The 22561-nt window shown below is 45.1% G+C and overlaps 1 protein-coding gene across 1 annotated transcript in view; it reads right to left on the minus strand.

Annotated features, from left to right (window-relative positions):
• Positions 1-22561, minus strand: part of LOC136609541 (opsin-5-like) — a 33792-nt gene that overhangs the window by 2966 nt on the left and 8265 nt on the right. The window contains exons 2-3 of the mRNA XM_066589159.1: positions 12809-13102; positions 6715-7046 (exon numbers count right to left, since the gene is read on the minus strand). Coding sequence (XP_066445256.1) covers positions 6715-7046; positions 12809-13102 — 626 coding nt within the window. The remainder of the gene's footprint in view (positions 1-6714; positions 7047-12808; positions 13103-22561) is intronic.

A 22561-nucleotide genomic window follows, 5' to 3' on the forward strand; every position in this document is an offset into this window, starting at 1 on the left:
CCCCACAGGTGAACTGAGAGGCAGAGACCTGGGTAACCCTGTCAGTGCTGGTTAACCCTCTCAGTGCTGAACAAAAGCAGAAAGGAAGGACGGTGGCCTTACAAGTGAGTTCCTACTCTTCCTTCTTTGTTACATACTAGCGTTGATAAGTGCTTCTTTTCAACTGTCCCTACTGTAAGTAATAGGGATATCTGAGTACTAGAAGACACCACTAATACCCAGGAAAGGCGACTGTTTTAAGTGAAATCCAGTTCTGCTGTCTTGTGTCCAGCCAGTGCCATTAAATGATGTTGGTAGATCTTTTATTTTTATTCTGATTATGAAGATAGAGTGTGAGTTTCATTGAATGTGTCTGTGCAGGGAACTACCGTGTTTCCCCGAAAATAAGGCACCCCCTGAAAATAAGACACCCCTGAAATTTGCAGAAGTCCCAAATATAAGGCACCCCCCAATAGTAAGGCATAGTAAAGTGTGCAGGCAAGTCAAGAGGCCTGTCCCCTGCTGCCATCGCCGTTGTCTCCTACCTCCAGATGTATAGGTAGATCTGCAGACAGTCTGCTGTTATCCTGTCCCTGCTGTGCTGTACGAGTGTGCTGCTATGAGCTCCCATTGCTGGCTGGAAAAGTCCATACTGTACGTTCTGTTCCTGCTGTACATGTCTGCTGGGATGAGCTCCCCCTGGTGGCCGGAAGCTGCAATACCATCCCTGCTTACAAGCGGTACAGGAACTTCTGTCTGCAGACAGGTACATTACTTTACAGCCCTTATTTTTTTATGGCTCTGTGTGTTAGTCAGGCAACCAGTGTGTGATTCTTAAAGCTGGGTTCTCACAGAGCGTATTTCCAGCGGAAATCTCGCAGTTTGGCCACAGCGATAAACAGCAAGATTTCTGCCGGGAAAGCGCTGCTTCAAAACCCACGGCACTCAGCCGCTTGTTTTGAAGCGACCTGGCTGCACGCTTTTCCGTTTCTGTGGCCGATGAATCCGCAGCACAACACCGGCTTCTCCCAGCTTTGCCGTGACAGATTCGTTGTCCCATATGGACGAGATTTCTGAGAAATTTCGTCCACAAAGCTGGCCAATTGAGGGATTAGTGGCCACAGACGGATTTGCCGCGGCGAAATAAGACACCCCCTGAAAATCAGACGTAGCGCATATTTGGGAGCAAAAATTAATATAAGACGCGTCTTATTTTCGGGGAAACAGGGTATTTGTTGCCATCTCAAATAATCTGTGGTTGGTTACAGCTACCAGTTTATATTGATACTTTGTAACTAGCTGATTGCATCACTTTCTATGTACTGTGTCTGCATTCTGCACTATTCTCATAGATTCAATTGGATTGTATTTTAATGCAGGATCAGACTATACAGAGTTTGTTTGCAGTCTGTTACCATAGAGACACATAGATCAGTGTAGAAACTGGATACAAAAACATTTAAAAAAATTTTTAATCAAGACTAATTGCTCAGATACCTCATTTTTTCTTTACCTTAGGCTTTGGAGCAATCAAAAATAAAAGTTGCAAAAGTCTACATACCCTTTAAAGGGAACCTGTCACTTGCCTAAAGCATCATAAACCACAACCAGGTGCTGTATTTTTTATACTCACCAGCTTCCTGATTCCCGCTGCTGAAGACCATGGGCTGCACCAAAATCTTCTTTGAGTCGCATGTGCCCACTTTCCCATTGACTTGTACAGGACTCTGAAAAGAGCTAGATCTTTGTCCGACGCACAGGTTTCAGCAGCGGGCATCAGATAGTCGGTAAGTATAAAAAATACAACACCCTGTTACAATGTCTAACAGCACCATAATGTAGTTTATGGTGCTTTAGGCAGGTGACAGGTTACCTTTAAGGAGTGGGTGCATAGATTTCGAAACAATTTTACAGCAGAAGGCAACTCAAGTACTTGTGATATAAGGTGCAGATATCTAAATCCTGGTACAATAACTCAACTGGACTATTCGATTCCAGGTACATAATGTCCGATAATCTGGATACTGATAGCAGTCACTTAATGGTCTGGCATACTGAATTCTAGATTTGTGCATCTATTGGAGCTGCTGCATTTCCAGACTATTAGAGGTTTGTGGATACTGTTAGAACTATAATTATGGATAAATTCCAGGTGGCAGAGTACCATTGACCCCCCCAGGACCGACCTTGATGAGATTAAGGATTATTAAATTATCCTTCACATGGTCAGATAGAAATGAAATCTAGAAAATCTGTGATGACTGTGGGAACCGCCTGTCGGATGTCCATCCTGTGTGGGAACTGTCACAGACTCATAAATTACTGCGGTTATAAAGGAGCTCTTTGATTAAATGAAATTGTTATGGTCACTGATCATGGTCGGTGGTGTCTCCTACCTCCTCCTGCTGTCAGGCATGGCCAGTGCCATGTCTTCCATGATGTCTGCTGCAGGCACCATATCTCCTGTCAGTTTCCTGGTCCCTAAGGCCTCATGTCCACGGGGAAAATCAGGCCTGCTACGGATTCTCCATGGAGAATCCGTAGCGGGTCCCTCCTGCCCCGCGGACATGAGCGCTTAAAATAAGAATAAACTCACCTCTCGCACGGATCTTCCCTTCGCCGCGGCTTCATCTTCTCTCCGTCGCGGTCAGATCTTCTTTCTTCGGCCCGGCGGATGTGCATGGCACGTCGGTTGCGTGCCGCGCGCATGCACCGGCCCGAAGAAAAAAGATCCGTCCGCAACGGAGAGAAGATGAAGCCGCGGTGAAGGGAAGATCCGGAGGAGGTGAGTATATTCTTATTTTAGGTCTCCCGTGGATCTGGACGGCTTCCATAGGCTTCAATAAAAGCCTTCGGGAGCCGTCCCCGCGGGAGACCCGCACGAAAATGGAGCATGGTCCAGATTTTTTCATGCTTCATTTTTTTTAAAATCACTTTTATTGACCATCCGCGGGTATTTATCTACCCGCAGGTGGTCAATGCATCCCTATGGGATGCGGATCCGCGGGCAGGAGAAGAGTTAAAATCCGCTGCGGATTTTAATTCTTCTTTTGCCCGTGGACATGAGGCCTAAGAGGCAGAAAGGGTATGTGTGCGCTCACCCTAAAATAAGAATATACTCACCCGCTCCGTATCTTTTCTTCGCCCCGGCTTCATCTTCTCTCCGTCGCGGCCGGATCTTTTTTCTTCGGGCCTGCGCATGCGCGTGGCACGCAACCGACGTGCCATGCACATCCGTCGGGCTGAAGAAAGAATATCCGGCCGCGACGGAGAGAAGATGAAGCCGCGGCGAAGGGAAGATCCGGAGCGTGCGAGAGGTAAGTTTATTCTTCTTTTAAGCGCTCATGTCCGCGGGGCAGGAGGGACCCGCTACGGATTCTCCATGGAGAATCCGTAGTGGGCCTCATTTTCCCCGTGGACATGAGGCCTTAGAGGGCCAGCTGGACTTTCTAGTCCTCAACCAATCCTGACAGGTCCTGAGCTATTCTGCCCATTAGCAAGTGCCTGAGCAATCAGCCTCTATATTGTGTGAAGGTGCAAGCGTGTTTCTGTTTGATGAGCTGGTATTTGATCCATGCCTGAATCGCCCAGCTTTCCTAAAATCTCTGATCCTGACCCTGGATTATTATTTGACTACAGCTTCTCTTGTCTGCTGCCTGCCGTAACTTTTGGTTTGATCTAGGATGTGAAAGTATTCCACCTGCCCTGACTCCAGCTCTGTTCTACAACTACATCCCTATCTAAACTCTCTGGACCGCATTACAGAAAACCTGACCAAGTGCATCAACTGCCTCTTAACTGAGACTATTTCTAGGGTAATGGTTTGGAGGTCCCCGCTGAGATGACCAGATCCTGATTGGGGGTGGGATAAAAAGGTGAAAACAAGGGCACCTCAGGTTCTGCCCATGGATCTAGCCTCAAGTCAAGTCAGTTCTAAGGCTCAGCGGATCCACATGCCGTGACAGAAATTCTATTCATAAAACTGAACCACTAACACGAGTCATTAATATTTCAATTTTGTGTGTTTCTTCATTGAATGGACAACTTTGTGTTCAATTCAGAAAGTAACTTACACATAATCCTAAAACCAAATCTCTAAATAGTGTAGAAAAACAGAAGTCAGTAATATAGAAAAGTATGTGCATTTGTTTGTACACTTTTACAACCAATATTTATATTTCTCCAATGCATTTAAAATGAAGCAACTTTGCAACTATTCTTGAATGAAACATCCAACCATTTGGAGTACACAGCTCCTATGCAGATCTATGTATTTCCATGGTTATAGACTACAAACAAACCGTGCGTAGTCTGATCCTCCAATTGTACTTTCTTTCTTCTGCCTCCTCATATACTGTCTATAGATTAGTAAGAAGACTGAAATGAAGAAGTAGAGTAACAGCCTACAAGACCAGACTACACTGGGTTTGTTTGTAGTCTGTAACCATGGAGACACTCATGTCTGTATAGGAGCTGTAGACACACATCTCTCTATTTCAGTGGCCACAATATATACTCTTGAAATAATGTATGGAGAATTGATAATTCAGCATGTCAAATGCTTTCAGAATGTTTCCACAATTTTATCCATGGTGATGATTTTTCTGTCCTGTGATGTCATCATCAGCTACTCTTGGATGAATGCTGCCTATTTAGAATGACTGCTCATTTCCTGGTATTTGTAGAAGGGAGCAAAGCCTTTTCCCCATCACCTGAATATCTTTAGCCCTAATTGATATCATGCTTACAATAATTCATTACGGACACTGCTATTCATTATAGAGACTTCTGATTGCATTATAGTACATGCAAGACTAATTAGTGTCATAGATAAATAGATACATTGTTAATCTCTGTGACCTGGCTGTCTCCTCAGTAGGAGTTTCAATTCTTATTTATTAGGCTGGTTCAATCTTCTACGCAGAAAACTTCATAGGGAATGGAATCTGGACGGGGCCATTGGGAACAGTATGTGACACCGAGACCTCTTTGGTTCCCGTCTTATATAGTTTCTGTCCCTCTCAGTCTTTTACGATGAGCACGGCACTTTTCTGTCCAGAGTAAAATACCTATTTCTGTATGGAGGACAGAATCCAAGACTGAACCAACACTGGTTTCACAAAACACTATGCAAAATCCGACTTATTATGCAATAATATTATGTAGTAATATTGGGAAAAGAAATTATAGTACCTGAAAGAAACTGTTGGAATATAACTGTTAGTTGCACTGTTAAGACACAATCCTCTGCTTCTGTATCTGGCAGATGTGGGTGTCGTCCTGCTCTCCCTGTTCACTGAACTTACATTTATTCTCTTCCAGTACTCCTAGGGTTAATTGCTTCTGGGCCTCCTGCTCAGCTGATGCATCTTTTCTAATCACCTCCCTATATAGCTGCCCTGGGCCTTTCAGACAATGCTGTAGTGTTGTTGTGTGATTCTTGTCCATAATTCCATGTTTAGCCGCTGCTCTGGCAGTTACTTTGCTACCTTGCTTTCTGCTTGTGTTCTGTGTCCTCCGTTGGTGTATTCTGCTGTCTGTTATCCTTATGAGTCTGATTCTCTGTTTAGCCTTGTCGGCTTGTTCCTCCTTTGTTTCCATACTCCCCGGTATTGTTCTGTTTTTTGTTTTATAGGTGTTCTGTCCTGTCAGGGTCAGTCAGCACCTAGAAGACCGTAGGGTCGTCCTTATTGGGATGAGTGCTCTGCTTATAGGCAGGAGTTTCCCTCTCCTGGTTATTAGTTTAGGGCAAGATATTTTCCCTAGTTTCCATCCATATACAGTCCTTCCAGTGATAATCGCTCCTGTGCTTTCACATAGGACTAAGAATCGCTCAGTGAATGGAGGCAAAGCGCACCACAGAGCGTTCCAGCTGCCTACCTCCATTCACAATAAACAGACCGTGGTTCATAGATGCCATGGCCCAGCGATCAGTGTAAAAGGACCTTTATGTATTTAAAACTGAAGTAGTAGGCATAATTATATCCATCAAATGTCTCCTAAAGGGGAAATCAAGTCCAACTGACCCTTCTTTTGAGTCTTGGTTTCTTCCTGTTTCTTAGTAGTCAGGGCTATAGTAGATAGTCTGGAAGGCGAGCATCAGGTCTGCTAACCTATTAGGCCCCTACAGAGGTGTTGTAGGATATAATGCAAGCAATCAAGTAATTGCATATTTAAGCCACCTAGTGGGACTAAAGAAATAAAACGTAAACCTTTAATTAAATGTTCAAAATATTGATTAAAAACTCCAAAAATGTAAAAGTTTAAAACGTATTCCCATTTATTACATAAAAATATAGTATTGCTACATCAATAAAAGTCCAAACTGTTAAAATATCGTGTTATTTATCCCACATGGTGCAAAAAGTCCACAGTGCCAGAATTGCTCTTTTTTTTGGACACTACTCATCCCCAAAAACGGATTAAAAAGTAATCAAAAAGTTATATGCACCCCAAAATAGTGCCAATAAAAACTACAGCTCGTTCTGCAAAAACAAGCCTTCACACAGCAAAATCAACAGAAAAATTTAAAGTCATGCAAATTTATAGTGATGCACAATTGGTTAAAAAAAAGCACATTTTTTTAGCTTTTTTAAATTTAGCTAAAGTAGTAAAACATAACGATGACTACATACATTTGGTATTGCTGTTTTCATACTGATGCGCAGAATAAAGTAAACACATCCTTTTGATCAACAAGTGCGAGGTTTACAAAGAATAAGACCGACCACTCACCAGTGTTAGTTTCTTTTCCACTTTAGATGCATTTGGCATCTTGTCGTAGTTCTGAATCTCCTGGTGGGCTTTATGAAGTTTCCAGGCTATCATCGTATAGCAAGTGATGATTGTTAGAGCCGGGAAAATAGTGCACAGGATATACATACTGAGAATGAACGAGAATCCATTGGTGGAGTTCTGGAACTCAGCCCAGGCAATGGTGCAAGAAATGCCGAATGGTTCTGGGCCGTAGTGACCCCAACCGACCAATGGGAATATTGCCCAGAGGAATGCGTAGAGCCATATGCACGTGATCACAATGTATATAGCTTGCTTCTTTATTGTATTGCCTGGAGGAGTAAATGAAGAGTTAATGTTTAGTTCAGGGGAAAGCAACAGTAATCAGAGAAGCATTATTTTCTGCTAAATGACTTCCCGTAGGTAACAGCGTGTTAAAGGGAACCAGGTATGGGCACCATAAACTATTTATTGCTATGAGAATGCCCACTGACAGGTTGAATGAGAGAGCCGGGTAAGTATAAGAAATACCGTCCTGTAATCCAGGGAATAAACTCATATGAGCATCATAACTTTGTTTATGGTACTCACACCTGGTGACAGGTTGGCTTTAATAGGGCGTGGGTCAACAGTGGGCTGATAGACACCTTCCTTTCACCTTAAGGGTGGTTTCACATCTGTGTCTGTCCCTCAGTCTTTGTTTTCTTTCTTTCTTTTTTTTTTTTTTATAAAAAAAGCCTAAAGCTATTGGGCCCATAGGGAGCAATATAGAGAGCTTTCACTCCATTACGTTCACTTTCAGCTTTTCTGAATGGAAAATAAGCGCAGCTTGAAGCATTATTGTTCCCATTCAACAAAATGGAAAGCAAGCAGAAGGGTCCTTTCCGTTTTGCTTTCTCAATAAGGCCTGTTTCACACGGGCTACAAAATCTCACTACAAAAATGCATGTATGTGAAGCCCGTGGTTTCCTATGGGTTCTTTCAGGCTACAAAACATTACTTATGTGAAAGAACCCATTGGAAACCATGGGCTTCACATACATGCGTTTTGTAGCTATGATTTTGTAGCCTGTTGTAGTGGCCCAGAGTTTAGGGGTCCACTACACCATGTTACCATGCGGCGGTTGCTGGTCCTCCCGGGTCACGTCCCCCTAGCTTGTTGTCCGACTGCCAGGGGCGCGGGTGCCTGGCCGGCGTGGGTGGCGTGGTGCTGGTGGCGCGCGCACCTGTGAGTGCAGCTGCTGTGCATGAGCTCCCTGTTATTATGTTCTGTTGGGAGTTGGCTGTCTCCCTCTCCCCGCCCCTGGGCGGAGGCTTTTGTTTAAAGATTGGGCAGAGACTTGCAATCACTGACAGTTATTGGTTTCCCTCAGTGTGCTAGCTAGTCTGCCTCTGTTGGTCTCCTGCTCTGTCATCTTGTCTGCTATACTTTGCTATTGTCTGCCAGGTTTTTCCACCTGCCTCAGTTCTGCTTAGTATTGTTCGTGTTGGTTAATTACATCTGCCTTTTCTGTCAGTGTTCTACCCTTTCCATCCAGGTATGCCAGTGTTGGGGACATTCAAAGGAATGCTTATATGCTGCTGGGCTCCAAATTAAAGTGATATGACCGGTCATGAGAACGCAGGGACACACAGAAATGGTGGTATCTGTGTAGCATTCTGGTTTATTGTACAAAGTACTCAATCTTTATAGGATTTTACAAAGCGGGTGGCTTTATGCCAAATACAGTTAAAAATACAATTAATATTGGTTTTTTAATACATGAGTTTCTTATCAAAAGTGTCCTTCTCTCCCCATATGCGTAGCCTTGAGATACATCCTCTGACGCTCGTTAGTGAGTTTTGGCAGGACATATCTTAAGATAAGAGTATAGGAAACTTTGTGGTGGTCCCAATTAATTTTTCCAGCTACATTAGTCAAGGTGAAATTTATCCTATTTCTAAGTGAAGGTTAGAAACCTTACAGTGAAAACTAGAAACCATACAAATATATATATGTGTAGCTTAGTATTGTAACAGACAGGCAAAGAGACAAAATGGAGTCTTTGTAGTCCATTTTCTGCAGCCCTTACAGCCAGCATCCCTTTTCGGTCCCTAGTGAGAGTCGTGACCTCCGCCCAGTTGCCCGCCTGGGGTTAGCCAGGAGGCAAGCAGGCAGGGATAGGGGTTGTGGGTGAGATCTAGGGCGCCCAGGCTGGCGTATCAAGGGTAGTATACCGTAACACACCACATCAAAATACATGTTTTTTGTTTGCCTCGTACACGGTCATGTTTGTAGGGTGCATCAGTGAGGTGTATTGGATGGCTGCAGGCATGAATGGGTTAATGTCTGGTCATGTCTGAGGATGTCTGGAAAATGTATCGTTTTGTCTTGCGTGATATATAAAATGGTAGTCATGCGGGAGGAAAGAAAAAAGAAAGCAGAGGGAGTCAGTTGAGTGGGACCAAGAGGTGGTCCGCTGCTCCAGCTTGGGTCTATCCTTCCCGAGCAACTGCCCACCATAACTCGACACTAGGAATGCATGTGCCCGGACCCATAGAAGCTGTGCAAGAACCACGTGTGTCCAGAGAGCATAGAGGAGCCACCAGAGAGCGAGAGAGACAGTGAGTGACAGAGAAAGAGAAAGAGAGTTACCGGGAGAGTTAATGCCTATGGATAAGTGGGACTGTAGAGATACAATTACCCATGAATCCTCCCTGCTTTACCACTGTTGTTATCATTTATACATGTTTGAGTAAACAGGCAGAGCTGAACGTTCCCGGTTCTTGTCCAAAAAAGACACTCTGTTTGCGTAGACTACTTTATTTCAACTCAAAGCTTCACCACAGAGGATGGAACATTTGCATCACAAATGACAATCAGGACTTCAGGTAACCACCGTTACGCCCCGTTTGAAGGCCCCCTGTCAGTAACGAGGTTGGGTCCCAAGCTACCCTTTGGGGAGGAAACGCTAGAGCCCCGTGACAAGGTTAAATGGGTTGTCCCGCGCCGAAACTGTTTTTTTTTTTTTCCATAGCCCGAGTTCGGCGCGAGACAAACCCGATGCAGGGGTTAAAAAAGAAAAACGGATAGTGCTTACCTGAATCCCCGCGCTCCGGTGACTTCTTACTTACCTGGTGAAGATGGCCGCCGGGATCTTCATCCTCGGTGGACCGCAGATCTTCTGTGCGGTCCATTGCCAATTCCAGCCTCCTGATTGGCTGGAATCGGCACGTGACGGGGCGGAGCTACGAGGAGCCGCTCTCCGGCACGAGCGGCCCCATTCAGAAAAGAAGAAGACCGGACTGCGCAAGCGCGTCTAATCGGGCGATTAGACGCTGAAGATTAGACGGCACCATGGAGACGAGGACGCCAGCAACGGAACAGGTAAGTGAATAACTTCTGTATGGCTCATAATTAATGCACAATGTACATTACAAAGTGCATTAATATGGCCATACAGAAGTGTATACCCCCACTTTGTTTCGCGGGACAACCCCTTTAACATCTCTACCCTCTGTTTCTTCGGCTGAGAGCCTGCTTCTCAAACACTGCACTGTGTGAAAGAGGCCTTAAAGTCAATGACAGAGAGAAGCAAACTGAAGGACTTCCATCTGCCTTCAGTGTTGAAATAATCCTTTTAATCAATATACTGCAAAGCAAAACAATAGGTGACCTGAGAGGGTAGAGGGAAGGTGGAGGCAAGAGAACAGAAGCATAGCCTTGAGGAAAGTAGAGAGAGGGAAAAGCTCAGCCACCACCCACCAGCCAGGAGTGTGTATTGTGTGCATTGTGCTGGCTTGGAGGAAGAGCTCTAGCAGAGCTCACAGAGTGAAACTTGTGGCGTTTGCAACGACCTGCATATCCAATCAGCTACTCTAGCCCCAAAATGGTGCATGCATCAACTCTGTTATGGTTTGTAATCAGTCCAGATTCAGTTAAAAACTGATCAGTTTTAAAAGGACGCTAAACGCAGGTTTGAAACCACCCTAGGGTCCTTTTCACAGCCAAGAACATAGGCAATACATCATTACTTTACATGCTTGTTGTGACCCTAAATCTCTTAGGGTGCTATCACACCTCCACTGGGGAATCTGCTTTCTTGCTTAGTTAGGAGAGCAGGAAAGGGGAATCAGTTCCATCTGTGAACGAAGCTTAACATGGCTGGATAGACCCCATTAAATATTCTACTTTCATCAACTTTGTCTTTCGCCAATTTCCAGTTTCGGCGATCATTCAGTGCAGAATCTTGCCTCTTCTTTCGTCGCTTGCTTCTAGTTTTGCCGGTGGCTGCTGGCCCACATGACCTTGCTGCTGATGTCACAGCCATTTATGGATTGCTCCAATCACAGCCATTCATGAATGAATGACTGTGATTGGAGCATCCAGCGCTGACTTTGATTGGCTGAGCGGGCTGTCACTCAGTGGACTCAGCTACTCAGAGCAATCTCTTGCTGGAGGCAGGGGATTTCAATCCCCATCACTAGCAAGATGCTCTGCCGGCTTGACAAGCGTGCACGGGGCTTTGGCGCGTGGCCCCCTGGACACAGATGGCACCTGCTAGGTGAGTGTATTGATTTTTTTTCTCTCAGGCAGTGAAGTTAAGGCGTTTAGCGCTGCCAATAACGCAGTACTAAGTTGTGCCGCATTTTCAGCAGCGCTGAAACCGCTGCCCATTTATTTCAATGGGCAACACAGTGCAGAAAACGCTTGTGTTAACACCCCTATTGAAATGAATGGGAGCGCTGTACAGCAGTTAGCGCTGTGCTGAAAAGCAGCGCTAAATGCTGTACAAAAATGTGCTTTGGTGTGTTTTTTGGAATGTCTAGAACAAATTAATTGGATTTGCATTCATTCCTATGGAAATAATTACCTCTAGTTTCATTGGTTTCAAGTTTAGCCTATTGATTTCGGGCAGCTTACCAATGAAACTAGGGGTTTGACTGTATAGTGGAGTCCACCCACTTTCCACCAATGCAGCGTTTTTCTTCCGGTAACCTCCAGCCAGAGGTTTTGACGTAGATGTGAAAAAGCTTTTATTTTTAGGAGGTGCTGTATATCTCAGGCTCTATTTATATCTGGTTTTAGCCCCAAGTATAAATTTGTATACATTTTTTACAAAATATTAGAGTTTAAAGGGGTTCTACCAGAACTTCAAGTTATCCCCTATTCCAACATCATTTCCAAGTAGGGTTCTGCTGGACATCTGGAGCCTCAACATTAGGGCTGATACTCTGGGCCAGTCCTACCATGACACCAAGTAATCATTACTACATTGTGTACAGTACACATATTATCATCAGATCTTCAATACATATAGCTTACTGTCAGGCCCCATACACATTAAGGAAAAGTCATCTGAACCCAATGATCCCTGCTGTATTGGTCAACTATCACATATGTATGCGGAGGGGGGGGGGTACCCGAACTCCCCTTTACTGATGAAGTCAGGGGAAAAAAAGATCAGGCATGTTGAATATCAACACCAGATCATTTTGTTCTCCTTGGAGATAGACCACCACCAGAGGAGTCCGGTAGCAGCTTACTCTTCCCTCTTCCCCTCTTCCTATTAAGAATACCCGAGCACTCATCCGAACTGATTGTTTATGGGGAAATAGGGAGAAATGTCAGACGAAGAAGATTGAACGTGAAGATGTTTGGACCACTTAAAGGAAACCTGTCACCCGGTTCATGCTGCCCAAACCACAGTTATCATGAACATGGGACAGGTATGCCTATTGGCACCATGTATGTTTGTTTCATTCTGAAATGCTGCGGCCCACTTCTTTGACTTGGAATACCTGTCCTCAGTTCCTGTTAATTTCCCCCTGACTTCAAGGGTATTCCTATCTAATTAGCTGATAGAATTGGGAGTGGCGACACAAGTGAGTGGAGTGGAGACACAATTGTTCGGCAGTGACTACTGCAGGAGAAATGCAGCACTACATGGTCACACTGAGTCCACCAAAGCCAGAGGTGCTCTTTGCTATGCTTAAAGTAGGGGCTACTCTTTACATACAAATGACAAGTTTTTTTGATTTTGACAATTGGAGTAGTTTATCTTTCCATGTATGTATTCAATAAAAACTAAGCTTAGCTGGATAAGTTACTCACGGTTAGCTGTAGTCGTGCTAGTCACTAGATATCGGATCACCGCCATGGCTGTTAATGTCATCATACTTGCTACTCCAAAGAAGAATCCCATGAGGGCATAATACAGGCAGGTGGGGTCCCCCCCAATCCATGCGTGATTCCAAGCCGAGGCAATGGCCAGAGGGTACATGCTCAGTGCCATACCCAAGTCTGTTACAGCTAGGTTTATAGACAGAAGATCCGGCGACTTCAGGTATGGGGAGCATTTCACTGCTGTAGCAAGCACGGCGACGTTACCCACCACGGTCAGCAGAGCTGGAATAGAAAGAACATATACAGTTGCAATCAAAATTATTCAACCTCTATTGCAAATTAGGTTTATTTGCCAAAATTAACAAACTTTCAATTGTTTACCAAAAATCAAACAAGAACAATGTAAACTGGGAGCATAAATAGAATGAACGCCGTTTTGGTTATTTAACCTCAATAGGTCCATAATTCTATACACCTTTCTCATTATATAAGATTAATACCCAGAGCTCCATTTTTTTATACATAGCTGCAAATCACTCACATAGACATAGGTATAGAAGAGGGAATTCTGGCTAATGCACTGAACTTTAAAGTGGTTGTCCGACTTATGTAAAGATCATTTCAAGGGGTCTCCTTTGGTGTAAAATAACAAAGCAGATTATACACACCCCTTGCCATTCCCCGCTATGGGTCTCCACTGCGTTCTCTGTTCACTGGCTGCAGTCAGCCTGTGACGTCCCCTAATCCTACTGCTGCAGCCAATGACAGCACTCAGCAATAATCGGTGAGCACTGTCATTGGCTGCAGCAGCTTGTATGGAGGCAGCCTACGTTGACTGCAGCCTGTAAAGATGATGTCATCAGGGACCGAGCCGCCGATGAGAGATGAGTGGGGAGCAAGGAGAGGTGAATGTCAGCTGCTTTGTTATTTTACACCATAGGAGGCCCCTTAAGATGCTCTTTACATAACTTAGACTGTGGTAGGACTTATAAGCTATTGTTTCTCTATCATCAGCCGGAAGACTGAAGCATATCATATATTATTCTGTTTATTCTACTCTATACTAATTTGAGCCTTATTAGCTTCCCTTTCTCTTGAAACGTAGTTGTCTGTACATACAGTCTGCTTTTCTGTGTATCTAATCTCCTCCTGTGTGATACTAGCTGTAGCTAAAGGGCTATTTAGACACAACGATAATCGCTCAAAAGACATCTTTTGAGCGATCATCGTTGTGTGCATTTACATGGCACAATAATTGCTCAAAATGCGCTCAAACGGCAGTTTAAGTAACAGTTTTGAGTGTTCATTTTGCATAAGTGTGTAAATGAAGGCTCACGGTGTATGCTGAAGACAAGTGGGACTGCTATCTTCTGCATAGGCTGTTGTCTTCTCGGAGCACTCAGCTGGTATACAGCTGAGGGCTCCGAGCAGGGTGTACAGAAAACAGCTGGACCACTATCTTCTGCATACTCCTGCTGTGTTCACGGAGCGCTCAGCTGACATACAGCTGAGCGCTCCGAGCGAGGTATGCAGAACACTGCTGGAGCGCTGTCTTCTTCATACTCCGACTGTGTACTCCGAGTGAGATACCAGCTGAAACAATAGTATCCCGCTGTGAACTCAGCACGTGGACTGATAAGGCTCATCGTTCTCTCTCAGCTTGCTGAAAGACAACGATGAACGACTCATTAACAAAAACTGTACAAAGTCCGTGCAGTAGGACCCAACAATGCTCACTCAGAAGACGGCTTTGAGTGATATTTGAGTGAGAATCGTTGGTCTAAATGGGCCTTTAGATACTGTGTAATCAGATACCAGGAACCCAGCACTGAAGTTCACCCACTAACCCCCTCCCTTTACTCCCACTCTCTACCCCTACCTTTTCTAAACTTGCTAAAGTAAAATTAAATTCATATAAGAACCATATGTCTGTGTCTTTGTGTAAAGATAAACCAATAAGTGTTAGCTTTTAATAAGCCTGCCTGCTCGATATATAAACTGTCGTATGTGATATAACTCAGTCAGAAATTTGTGAAAGCAAACTAAATTGTGTCGACACAAATAAATCTGTGTTCACTTCCTACATCCCGGGTGTCTTGGTAGCTGTCACATCGTACATCAGGACAACCCCCTTAAAGGGTGCCACCATCTCAGCACCGCTGATTATGAGATGGCCAGGATGACAGAAACAGCGGAGCTCGGCTGAACTATGCTGTTTCTGTAGCTCCTATAAAAGTCAATGTAATCTAACAGAAACAAAATAGCTTGCAGTTTCAATAACTGCCATTGACTTCTATGGGAGTTATGGAAACCGTATACTGCAGAACATTCCTATTCCATCCTACAGATGACCCTTGATCACCACATCAGGGTGGCTGGGGGCAGTGGAGGCATTATCTCAAGATAGGTGTGGGTCTTAGAGATGACCATAACAGACCTAACTTTCTTATTTTTATATCAAGATAGCTTTATGAGATCCTGATTTTTTATATAAGCTGTCATTTTCCTTAGGCACCATTTTTTCCATTCACAGAAGTAAATGTTTCATTTGTCTTAATTTCTATTACAGAATTATGGGTTAAATGCTGAAATAAAGAGTAGCTGCGCCATTTTTATTTACAACAATTAGTGAACAACATGAATAATGTTCACTGTGAAACACTGGTTATTACAGTCACGGGAATAACAAATATGTCTGTTAGTTGCTGCTATGGAAATTTATTTTAAAGGCCCATTGATGATTGTTTTTTTTTTTTAATTCATTATGTAACTAGCCCCCCCCAATATATATAAGTCAGCTAGTATTACTTTGATTAATTATTTCTCTATAGCTGAGAATTTCTGTAATCCTTTGCCTCAGGTGGGTCATGTGGTCTCATTCTAACCACCTGGGAATTACTTGTTTCTCTGTTCTCTCTAGGAGTCATTAGTTCAGTCACCAGAACCCCCTACATCAGTGATGGCAAACCTTTTAGAAACCAAGTGCCCAAACTGCAACCCAAAACCCACTTATTTATCACAAACTGCCAATACGTCAGAGGGCTTATCACGATATATGATTTTACCTCCATCATTCTAAAAAGGATAGGGCTGTTTCAGAATAGATAGGGTGCAGATTTTGACTGCTTTTTGGATGCAGAAATGCTGCAGAATTTGCCACAAAAATTTCGGCTGCAGCATTTCTTCTACATGTAAACATACCCCAGCGGTAATAGTGACCCCCACAGTGGCCCCAGCAGTAACAGTGACCCCCCATATAGCAGCCCCAGCCAATATAATGACCCCCCCGCAGTGGCCCCAGAGGTAATAGTGACATCCCACAGCGGCCTCCAGTAGTAATAGTGACATCTCACAGCGGCCCCTAGTAGTAATAGTGACATCCCACAGCGACCTCACTGATAATAGTCACATTTCACAGCAGCCCAGTGGTAATAGTGACATCCCACAGCGGCCCCAGTAGTAATAGTGACATCCCACAGTGGGCCCCAGTAGTAATAGTGACATCCCACAGTGGGCTCCAGTAGTAATAATGACCCCCACAGTGGCCCCAGTAGTAATAGTGACCCCCACAGCGGCCCCAGTAGTAATAGTGACAACCCACAGCAGCACCAGTAGTAATAGTGACATCCCAAAACAGTACCAGTAGTAATAGTGACATCCCACAGCGGACCCTAGTAGTAATAGTGACTTAAGAGTGGCCCCCAAGTAGTAATAGTGACATCCAACAGCGGCCCCAGTAGTCATAGTGACATCCCACAGCAGCCCCCAGTAGTAATAGCATCCCCCACAGCGGCCCCTATACTAATAGTGACATCAAACAGTGCCCCCAGTAGTAATAGTGACCCCCACAATGGCCCCTATAGTAATAGAGACATTCCACAGCGACCCCCAGTAGTGATAGTGACATCCCACAGCAGCCCCAGTAGTAATATTGACATCCCACAGCGGCCCCCAGTAGTAATACTGACATTCCACAGTGGCCCCCAGTAGTAGTACTGACCTCACAGTGGTCTCAGTAGTGGCATCCCACAGTAGTCCACAGTAGTAACAGTGACTCCACAGCGGCCCCAGTAGTAATAGCGACCCCCACAGCGGCCCCAGTAGTAATAGTGACTTCCCACAGTGGCCCCCAGTAGTAATAGTGACATCCAGCAGCGGCCCCTAGTAGTAATAGTGACATCCCACAACGGCCCCCAGTAGTAATAGTATCCCCCACAGTGGCCCTAATAGTAATAGTGACATCCCACAGTTGCCCCCAGTAGTAATAGTGACCCCCACAGTGGCCCCAGTAGTAATAGTGACATGCCACAGGGACCCCTAATACTGATAGTGACATCTCACAGCGACCCCAGTAGTAATAGTGGCATCCCACAGCGGGCCCCACTAGTAATAGTGACATCCTACAGTGGCCCACCGTATTACTAGTGACATCCCACAGCGGCCCCAGTAGTAATAGTGACATCCCGCAGTGACCCCAGTAGTAATAGTGATATCCCACAGCGGTCCCAGTAGTAATAGTGACATCCCAAAACAGCACCAGTAGTAATAGTGACATCCCACAGCGGACCCTAGTAGTAATAGTGACTCAAGAGCAGCCCCCAGTAGTAATAGTTACATCCAACAGCGGCCCCCAGTAGTCATAGTGACATCCCACAGCGGCCCCCAGTAGTAATAGCATCCCCCACAGCGGCCCCTATACTAATAGTGACATCAAACAGTGCCCCCAGTAGTAATAGTGACCCCCACAATGGCCCCTATAGTAATAGAGACATTCCACAGCGACCCCCAGTAGTGATAGTGACATCCCACAGCAGCCCCAGTAGTAATATTGACATCCCACAGCGGCCCCCAGTAGTAATACTGACATTCCACAGTGGCCCCCAGTAGTAGTACTGACCTCACAGTGGTCTCAGTAGTGGCATCCCACAGTAGTCCACAGTAGTAACAGTGACTCTACAGCGGCCCCAGTAGTAATAGTGTCATCCCACAGCGGCCCCAGTAGTAATAGTGACATCCCACAGCGGCCCCCCAGTAGTAATAGCGACCCCCACAGCGGCCCCAGTAGTAATAGTGACTCCACAGCGGCCCCAGTAGCAATAGTGACTTCCCACAGTGGCCCCCAGTAGTAATAGTGACAAAACAGCGGCCCCCAGTAGTAATAGTGACATCCAGCAGCGGCCCCTAGTATTAATAGTGACATCCCACAACGGCCCCTAGTAGTAATAGTATCCCCCACAGTGGCCCTAATAGTAATAGTGACATCCCACAGTTGCCCCCAGTAGTAATAGTGATCCCCACAGCGGCCCCAGTAGTAATAGTGACATGCCACAGGGACCCCTAATACTGATAGTGACATCTCACAGCGGCCCCAGTAGTAATAGTAACATAGTAACATAGTATGTAAGGCCGAATGAAGACATTGTCCATCTAGTCCAGCCTGTCTATCCTACTGTGTTGATCCAGAGGAAGGCAAAAAACCCCAAGGCCAGAAGCCAATTAGCCCTTTTGGGGGAAAAATTCCTTCCCGACTCCCTAATGGCAATCAGACTGTTTCCTGGATCAACCCCTAATAGTTCCTACCTGCCTATATACCAGGATTGGCATCCCGCAGTGGCCCCAGTAGTAATAGTGATATCCCACAGCGGTCCCAGTAGTAATAGTGACATCCCACAGCGGTCCCAGTAGTAATAGTGACATCCCACAGTGATCCCAGTAGTAATAGTGACATCCCACAGCGGCCCCAGTAGTAATAGTTACATCCCACAGTGGCCCCAGTAGTAATAGCGTCCCCTCCCTCAGACCCATATACTTACTCCCCCTCCTCTGCTCAACACGGCTGCTGGCACTGATCCCAGGTGTACTCTGAGACGTCAGCGCTACTAGCAGCACAGCTGAGTGAATATCGGCAGGGGAACCGCGGCCCCTGCTGGTATTCAGTGATGTGGTGAGCAGCCGATAACCGCGCGTGCCAGCAGGGAGCACTCTGCATGCTGCCTCTGGCACACATGCCATAGATTCGCCACCACTGCTCTAAATGATGAAATTATATGCACTCTACCACACAGGCTCTTCACAAGTGAGATGATTGGGGACTCCTGTCACAGAGTTATAATGAAGAAGATCACAGCTCATCCTCCCTGATTGTACACTTATAGTCCTTAGTTTAGACTGCAGAAGGTGATGACAATCACACTGACCTCCCAGCAGGCAGAGATGGTACTTCTTCTAGCTGGTCATGTGATGTTGTGCTGATGCATCATGAGATTACTAGCACAGCATAGAGGAAGATAAAGTAGGGAGAAAACTAAAAATGAAGATGGTTTCTGATAAGCACTGAACAGAAGGCTGCACTACATGAAAGTAACTGTAATATGCATAGAAAACATATAGAGTTTAACAAGCAATCAGATGATGGCGGCAGGGATGGATAAATGTGTTTTGGCTGGAGTGGCCCTTCAAAAAAAGGGTATTAATAGGGTGTTTTTTGTATTTGTTTTTACAGTATTATTTTTTAGTAACTTTACCAGAAAAAAAAAATTAACTTTTGCACCTTTTTTAATTTATCTATAGTGTATAGGGTTAGATATACCAGTGTAGTCTGGCTGTGAAGAACACTGCTGAGGTTTTCAGGCAAAGAAGATCTCCCATAGATAGCAGTGCAGCCCATCAACCCTGTTCATGTTTCTTCCTCCCAGGAAGGTCAGAGTTTGAGTCTTGGCAGAGACCAGATAAAACAATAGGCTGAAAAATAATTAAATACCTAGAAGCAGCCCCTGAGTCCTGTTAGAGTGCAGGGAGGGCCATTTACATAGGTCATAGCTTGGGTCTGTTTCTGTATCTATATAGTAAGCTCAGTTCTGGTATTGTAACTATGTAGTAAGCTTGGTTCTGGTACTATACCTATGCAGCAGACTTGGTTCTGGTGTCGTATTTATGTAATGAGTTTGGTTCTGTATCATATCTATGTAGTGATCTTGGTTCTGTTATTGTATCGATGGTTGTAAGCGGCAGACCATCTTAAATCTTAAGCCCCTGTATGATCCATCCTCTCAGACCCCGCACTAGGCATAACACAGTGAATACCGTTTACTCGGAATCTTCCTTTAAATGTTTTCTTTATGTCATTTTCAGTTCTCATAATCTAGTCTTTTTTGTGTGTTAATTGTATTTCATGACTTGTAAAATCTAATTACATCAGTCTAGGCCTTGACAGTATTGTAGGCAGCGCATGTGGCCGTTTACGCAGTTTTATTACATTCATTTCTTCTTATGGTAACCATTACTTTGGAATTCAAATTCTGAAAGTCCATAAAAAGGACGAGTTATAAACTCATAATATGGGCACAATTACTGTGTTATTAAAGGGCTTGACTGGTTTAAAATACCCATTTTCAAACACCCTATTAGGTAACGCTGACTTAATAGAGGGGAGTTCCCTATTGTGGACCCTCATCTATCTACAGTGAGCGGCTCCAAAAATTGTCTCTTCCTCTCATCCTGTGTGTGAATTATATGGTCCGTCTGTTTATTCCAACCGGAACTGTGTAATACTTCATTTCTCCTGTAGTGGCGCTACAGAGCAATTGAATATTAGCAGCTGTGTTCTGCAACAGATTAGTGTTAATTGGTAGCGGTGGTAACATTCTGATCAGCTTATTGTCGAGAGGCCCTTCTAACGAAAATGGACTGTGCAAAAGAGGAAAACACAAAAGAGAAGAAAGACGTGCGGCAACATCACATATGAAGCCACTGAAAAAAGTGTGTGGTTTTCCTTGCACATTTTATGGTCTCTAGTGCACACTACCGGTACCTGTTGATACATTAAAAAAATCACTGTTAAAGGGGTGCTTCCATCTCATAAAGTGATAGGCAATCATGTTATGGTTGATTAGTTCAGAGAGAATGAAGGGGCTGCAGTGCTGGATCACAGTTTTTTCTTTGAACAATGGTGATATTGGCCAGAAAGTAGAAAGTAGTATTTCGGTTCCAACAAGTTATTCCCTATCGACCAGAAAGGGATAACTAGCCGATTAGTAGGGGTTAGAGATGAGCGAACGTGCTCATTTAGGACAATTACTCGATCGAGCATCGCTTTTTTTCGAGTAACTGCCTACTCGGGCGAAAAGATTCGGAGGATGGTGGGGGGCGGCGGCGGGGTGGAGCAGGGGGTAGCAGTGGGGAACAGGGGGGAGCTCTCTCCCTTCCCCCCCCCCCCCACTCCCCCCTGCAACACCCCACTCACCCCCGGCGCCCCCGAAATCTTTTCACCCAATTAGGCAGTTACTTGAAAAAAGCGATGCTCGATTGAGTAATTGTCCTAACCGAGCACGTTCGCTCATCTCTAGTAGGGGTCCAACTGTTGGGACTCCTACCAAGAACAGGGGTCCAGTCAGTCTGCGAATGAATAGGATGCAGGTTGGGCAGGTACACTGCTGCTCCATCCATTTCAACAAGAGCACCAGATTGCCAAATGCTTGGATTTGGCAATACCCTATAAATTACCAGATTACTTAAATGGAGTTGTGATGCAGTCCACCTGGGCAGCAGGTGATGTGCAGGAAAACACAGTTAAGGAGCCACAATGCTGAATTAGTGATGTCCTTCATTCGCAGGAGCCGTGGGATTCCCAGAGCTCGGACCTCCACTGATCATAAAGTTGTGGCATGTGGTAGCGACTTGGAAGAGTTTCTTAGAGTTGGCAACAGTATTTTTTGCGTTGGACACTGCAGATAACAGAAAAAAAACATTCTATATTTGCCGACGCTGCGTTTATGGACAGGTGCCAATCCTGGTAAGAAAGTAGGACAGAAGGAGTCTGATGTATGGGCATTATTAAGGGATTCTTGAAGGTATGCTAACTGCCTGCACCGTACACTATATAAACCATTTGGAGACGCTGCAAACAGCTATGGAGTTACAAGTGTAACAACTATTTCCACTGTGTCCCTGTTATAAACCAGCATTAAGGCCTAATTCCCACGGCGTTGCCCTGCAGCTATTGGGTTCTATTGAACCTAATAGCGCAATGCTCACGGTGCGGAATTCCACCGTGGAATTCCGCACCGTGAAAGCACCTGTAATCACCCGCAGCATGTTCTATTTGCCGTGGGTGTACGCGCGGACGGCTTCCATTGCAGTCAATGGAAGCCGTCCGTCACGCTATCTTCCACTGTAGCACAGCGGAAGATAGCGTGAAAACGCTTCCCTGCCCACTGCCGTCTGCGTCATATGACACGGCCGGCGCGTCATGTGACACTGTGGGTGTGTCATATGATGTTGCTGGTGCGTCACATGACACATTCCCGGAACGTCATGCGCTGTACTGCGCATGCGGGGCGGCACGGGATGCGGGACTTCGGACAGCGGATCCGAAGGTGAGTATGGGGTCTCTGGGGGGTGCCGTGACAGACTCCGCTGCGGAATTCCTCTTGCGTAGCCCGTCACAGCCGTGGGCACTAGGCCTTAGATCTGGCGCAATTTTGGAGCGGAGAAACGGAATTAAACGCTTCAGTTTTTTTCTGCATTACTTTCCGTTTAAAAAAACATTTAAATGAATGAGGAAAAATGTGTTTTCCGTGTTCTTGTTCTGTTATGGGAGCAGGAAGACAGAAAGCCCTCTTCATCACAAGACTGAAATGTTCTTTAATAGACCTCATCCGGCATCCATCAGGCCCACCAGCATTTTCACAGATGATATAGTGCAGTATTTTGACAGAGACGCCGAATGGAACTTCTAATGTA

Source organism: Eleutherodactylus coqui, chromosome 1 (assembly GCF_035609145.1).
Source record: "Eleutherodactylus coqui strain aEleCoq1 chromosome 1, aEleCoq1.hap1, whole genome shotgun sequence".
NCBI lineage: Eukaryota > Metazoa > Chordata > Amphibia > Anura > Eleutherodactylidae > Eleutherodactylus > Eleutherodactylus coqui.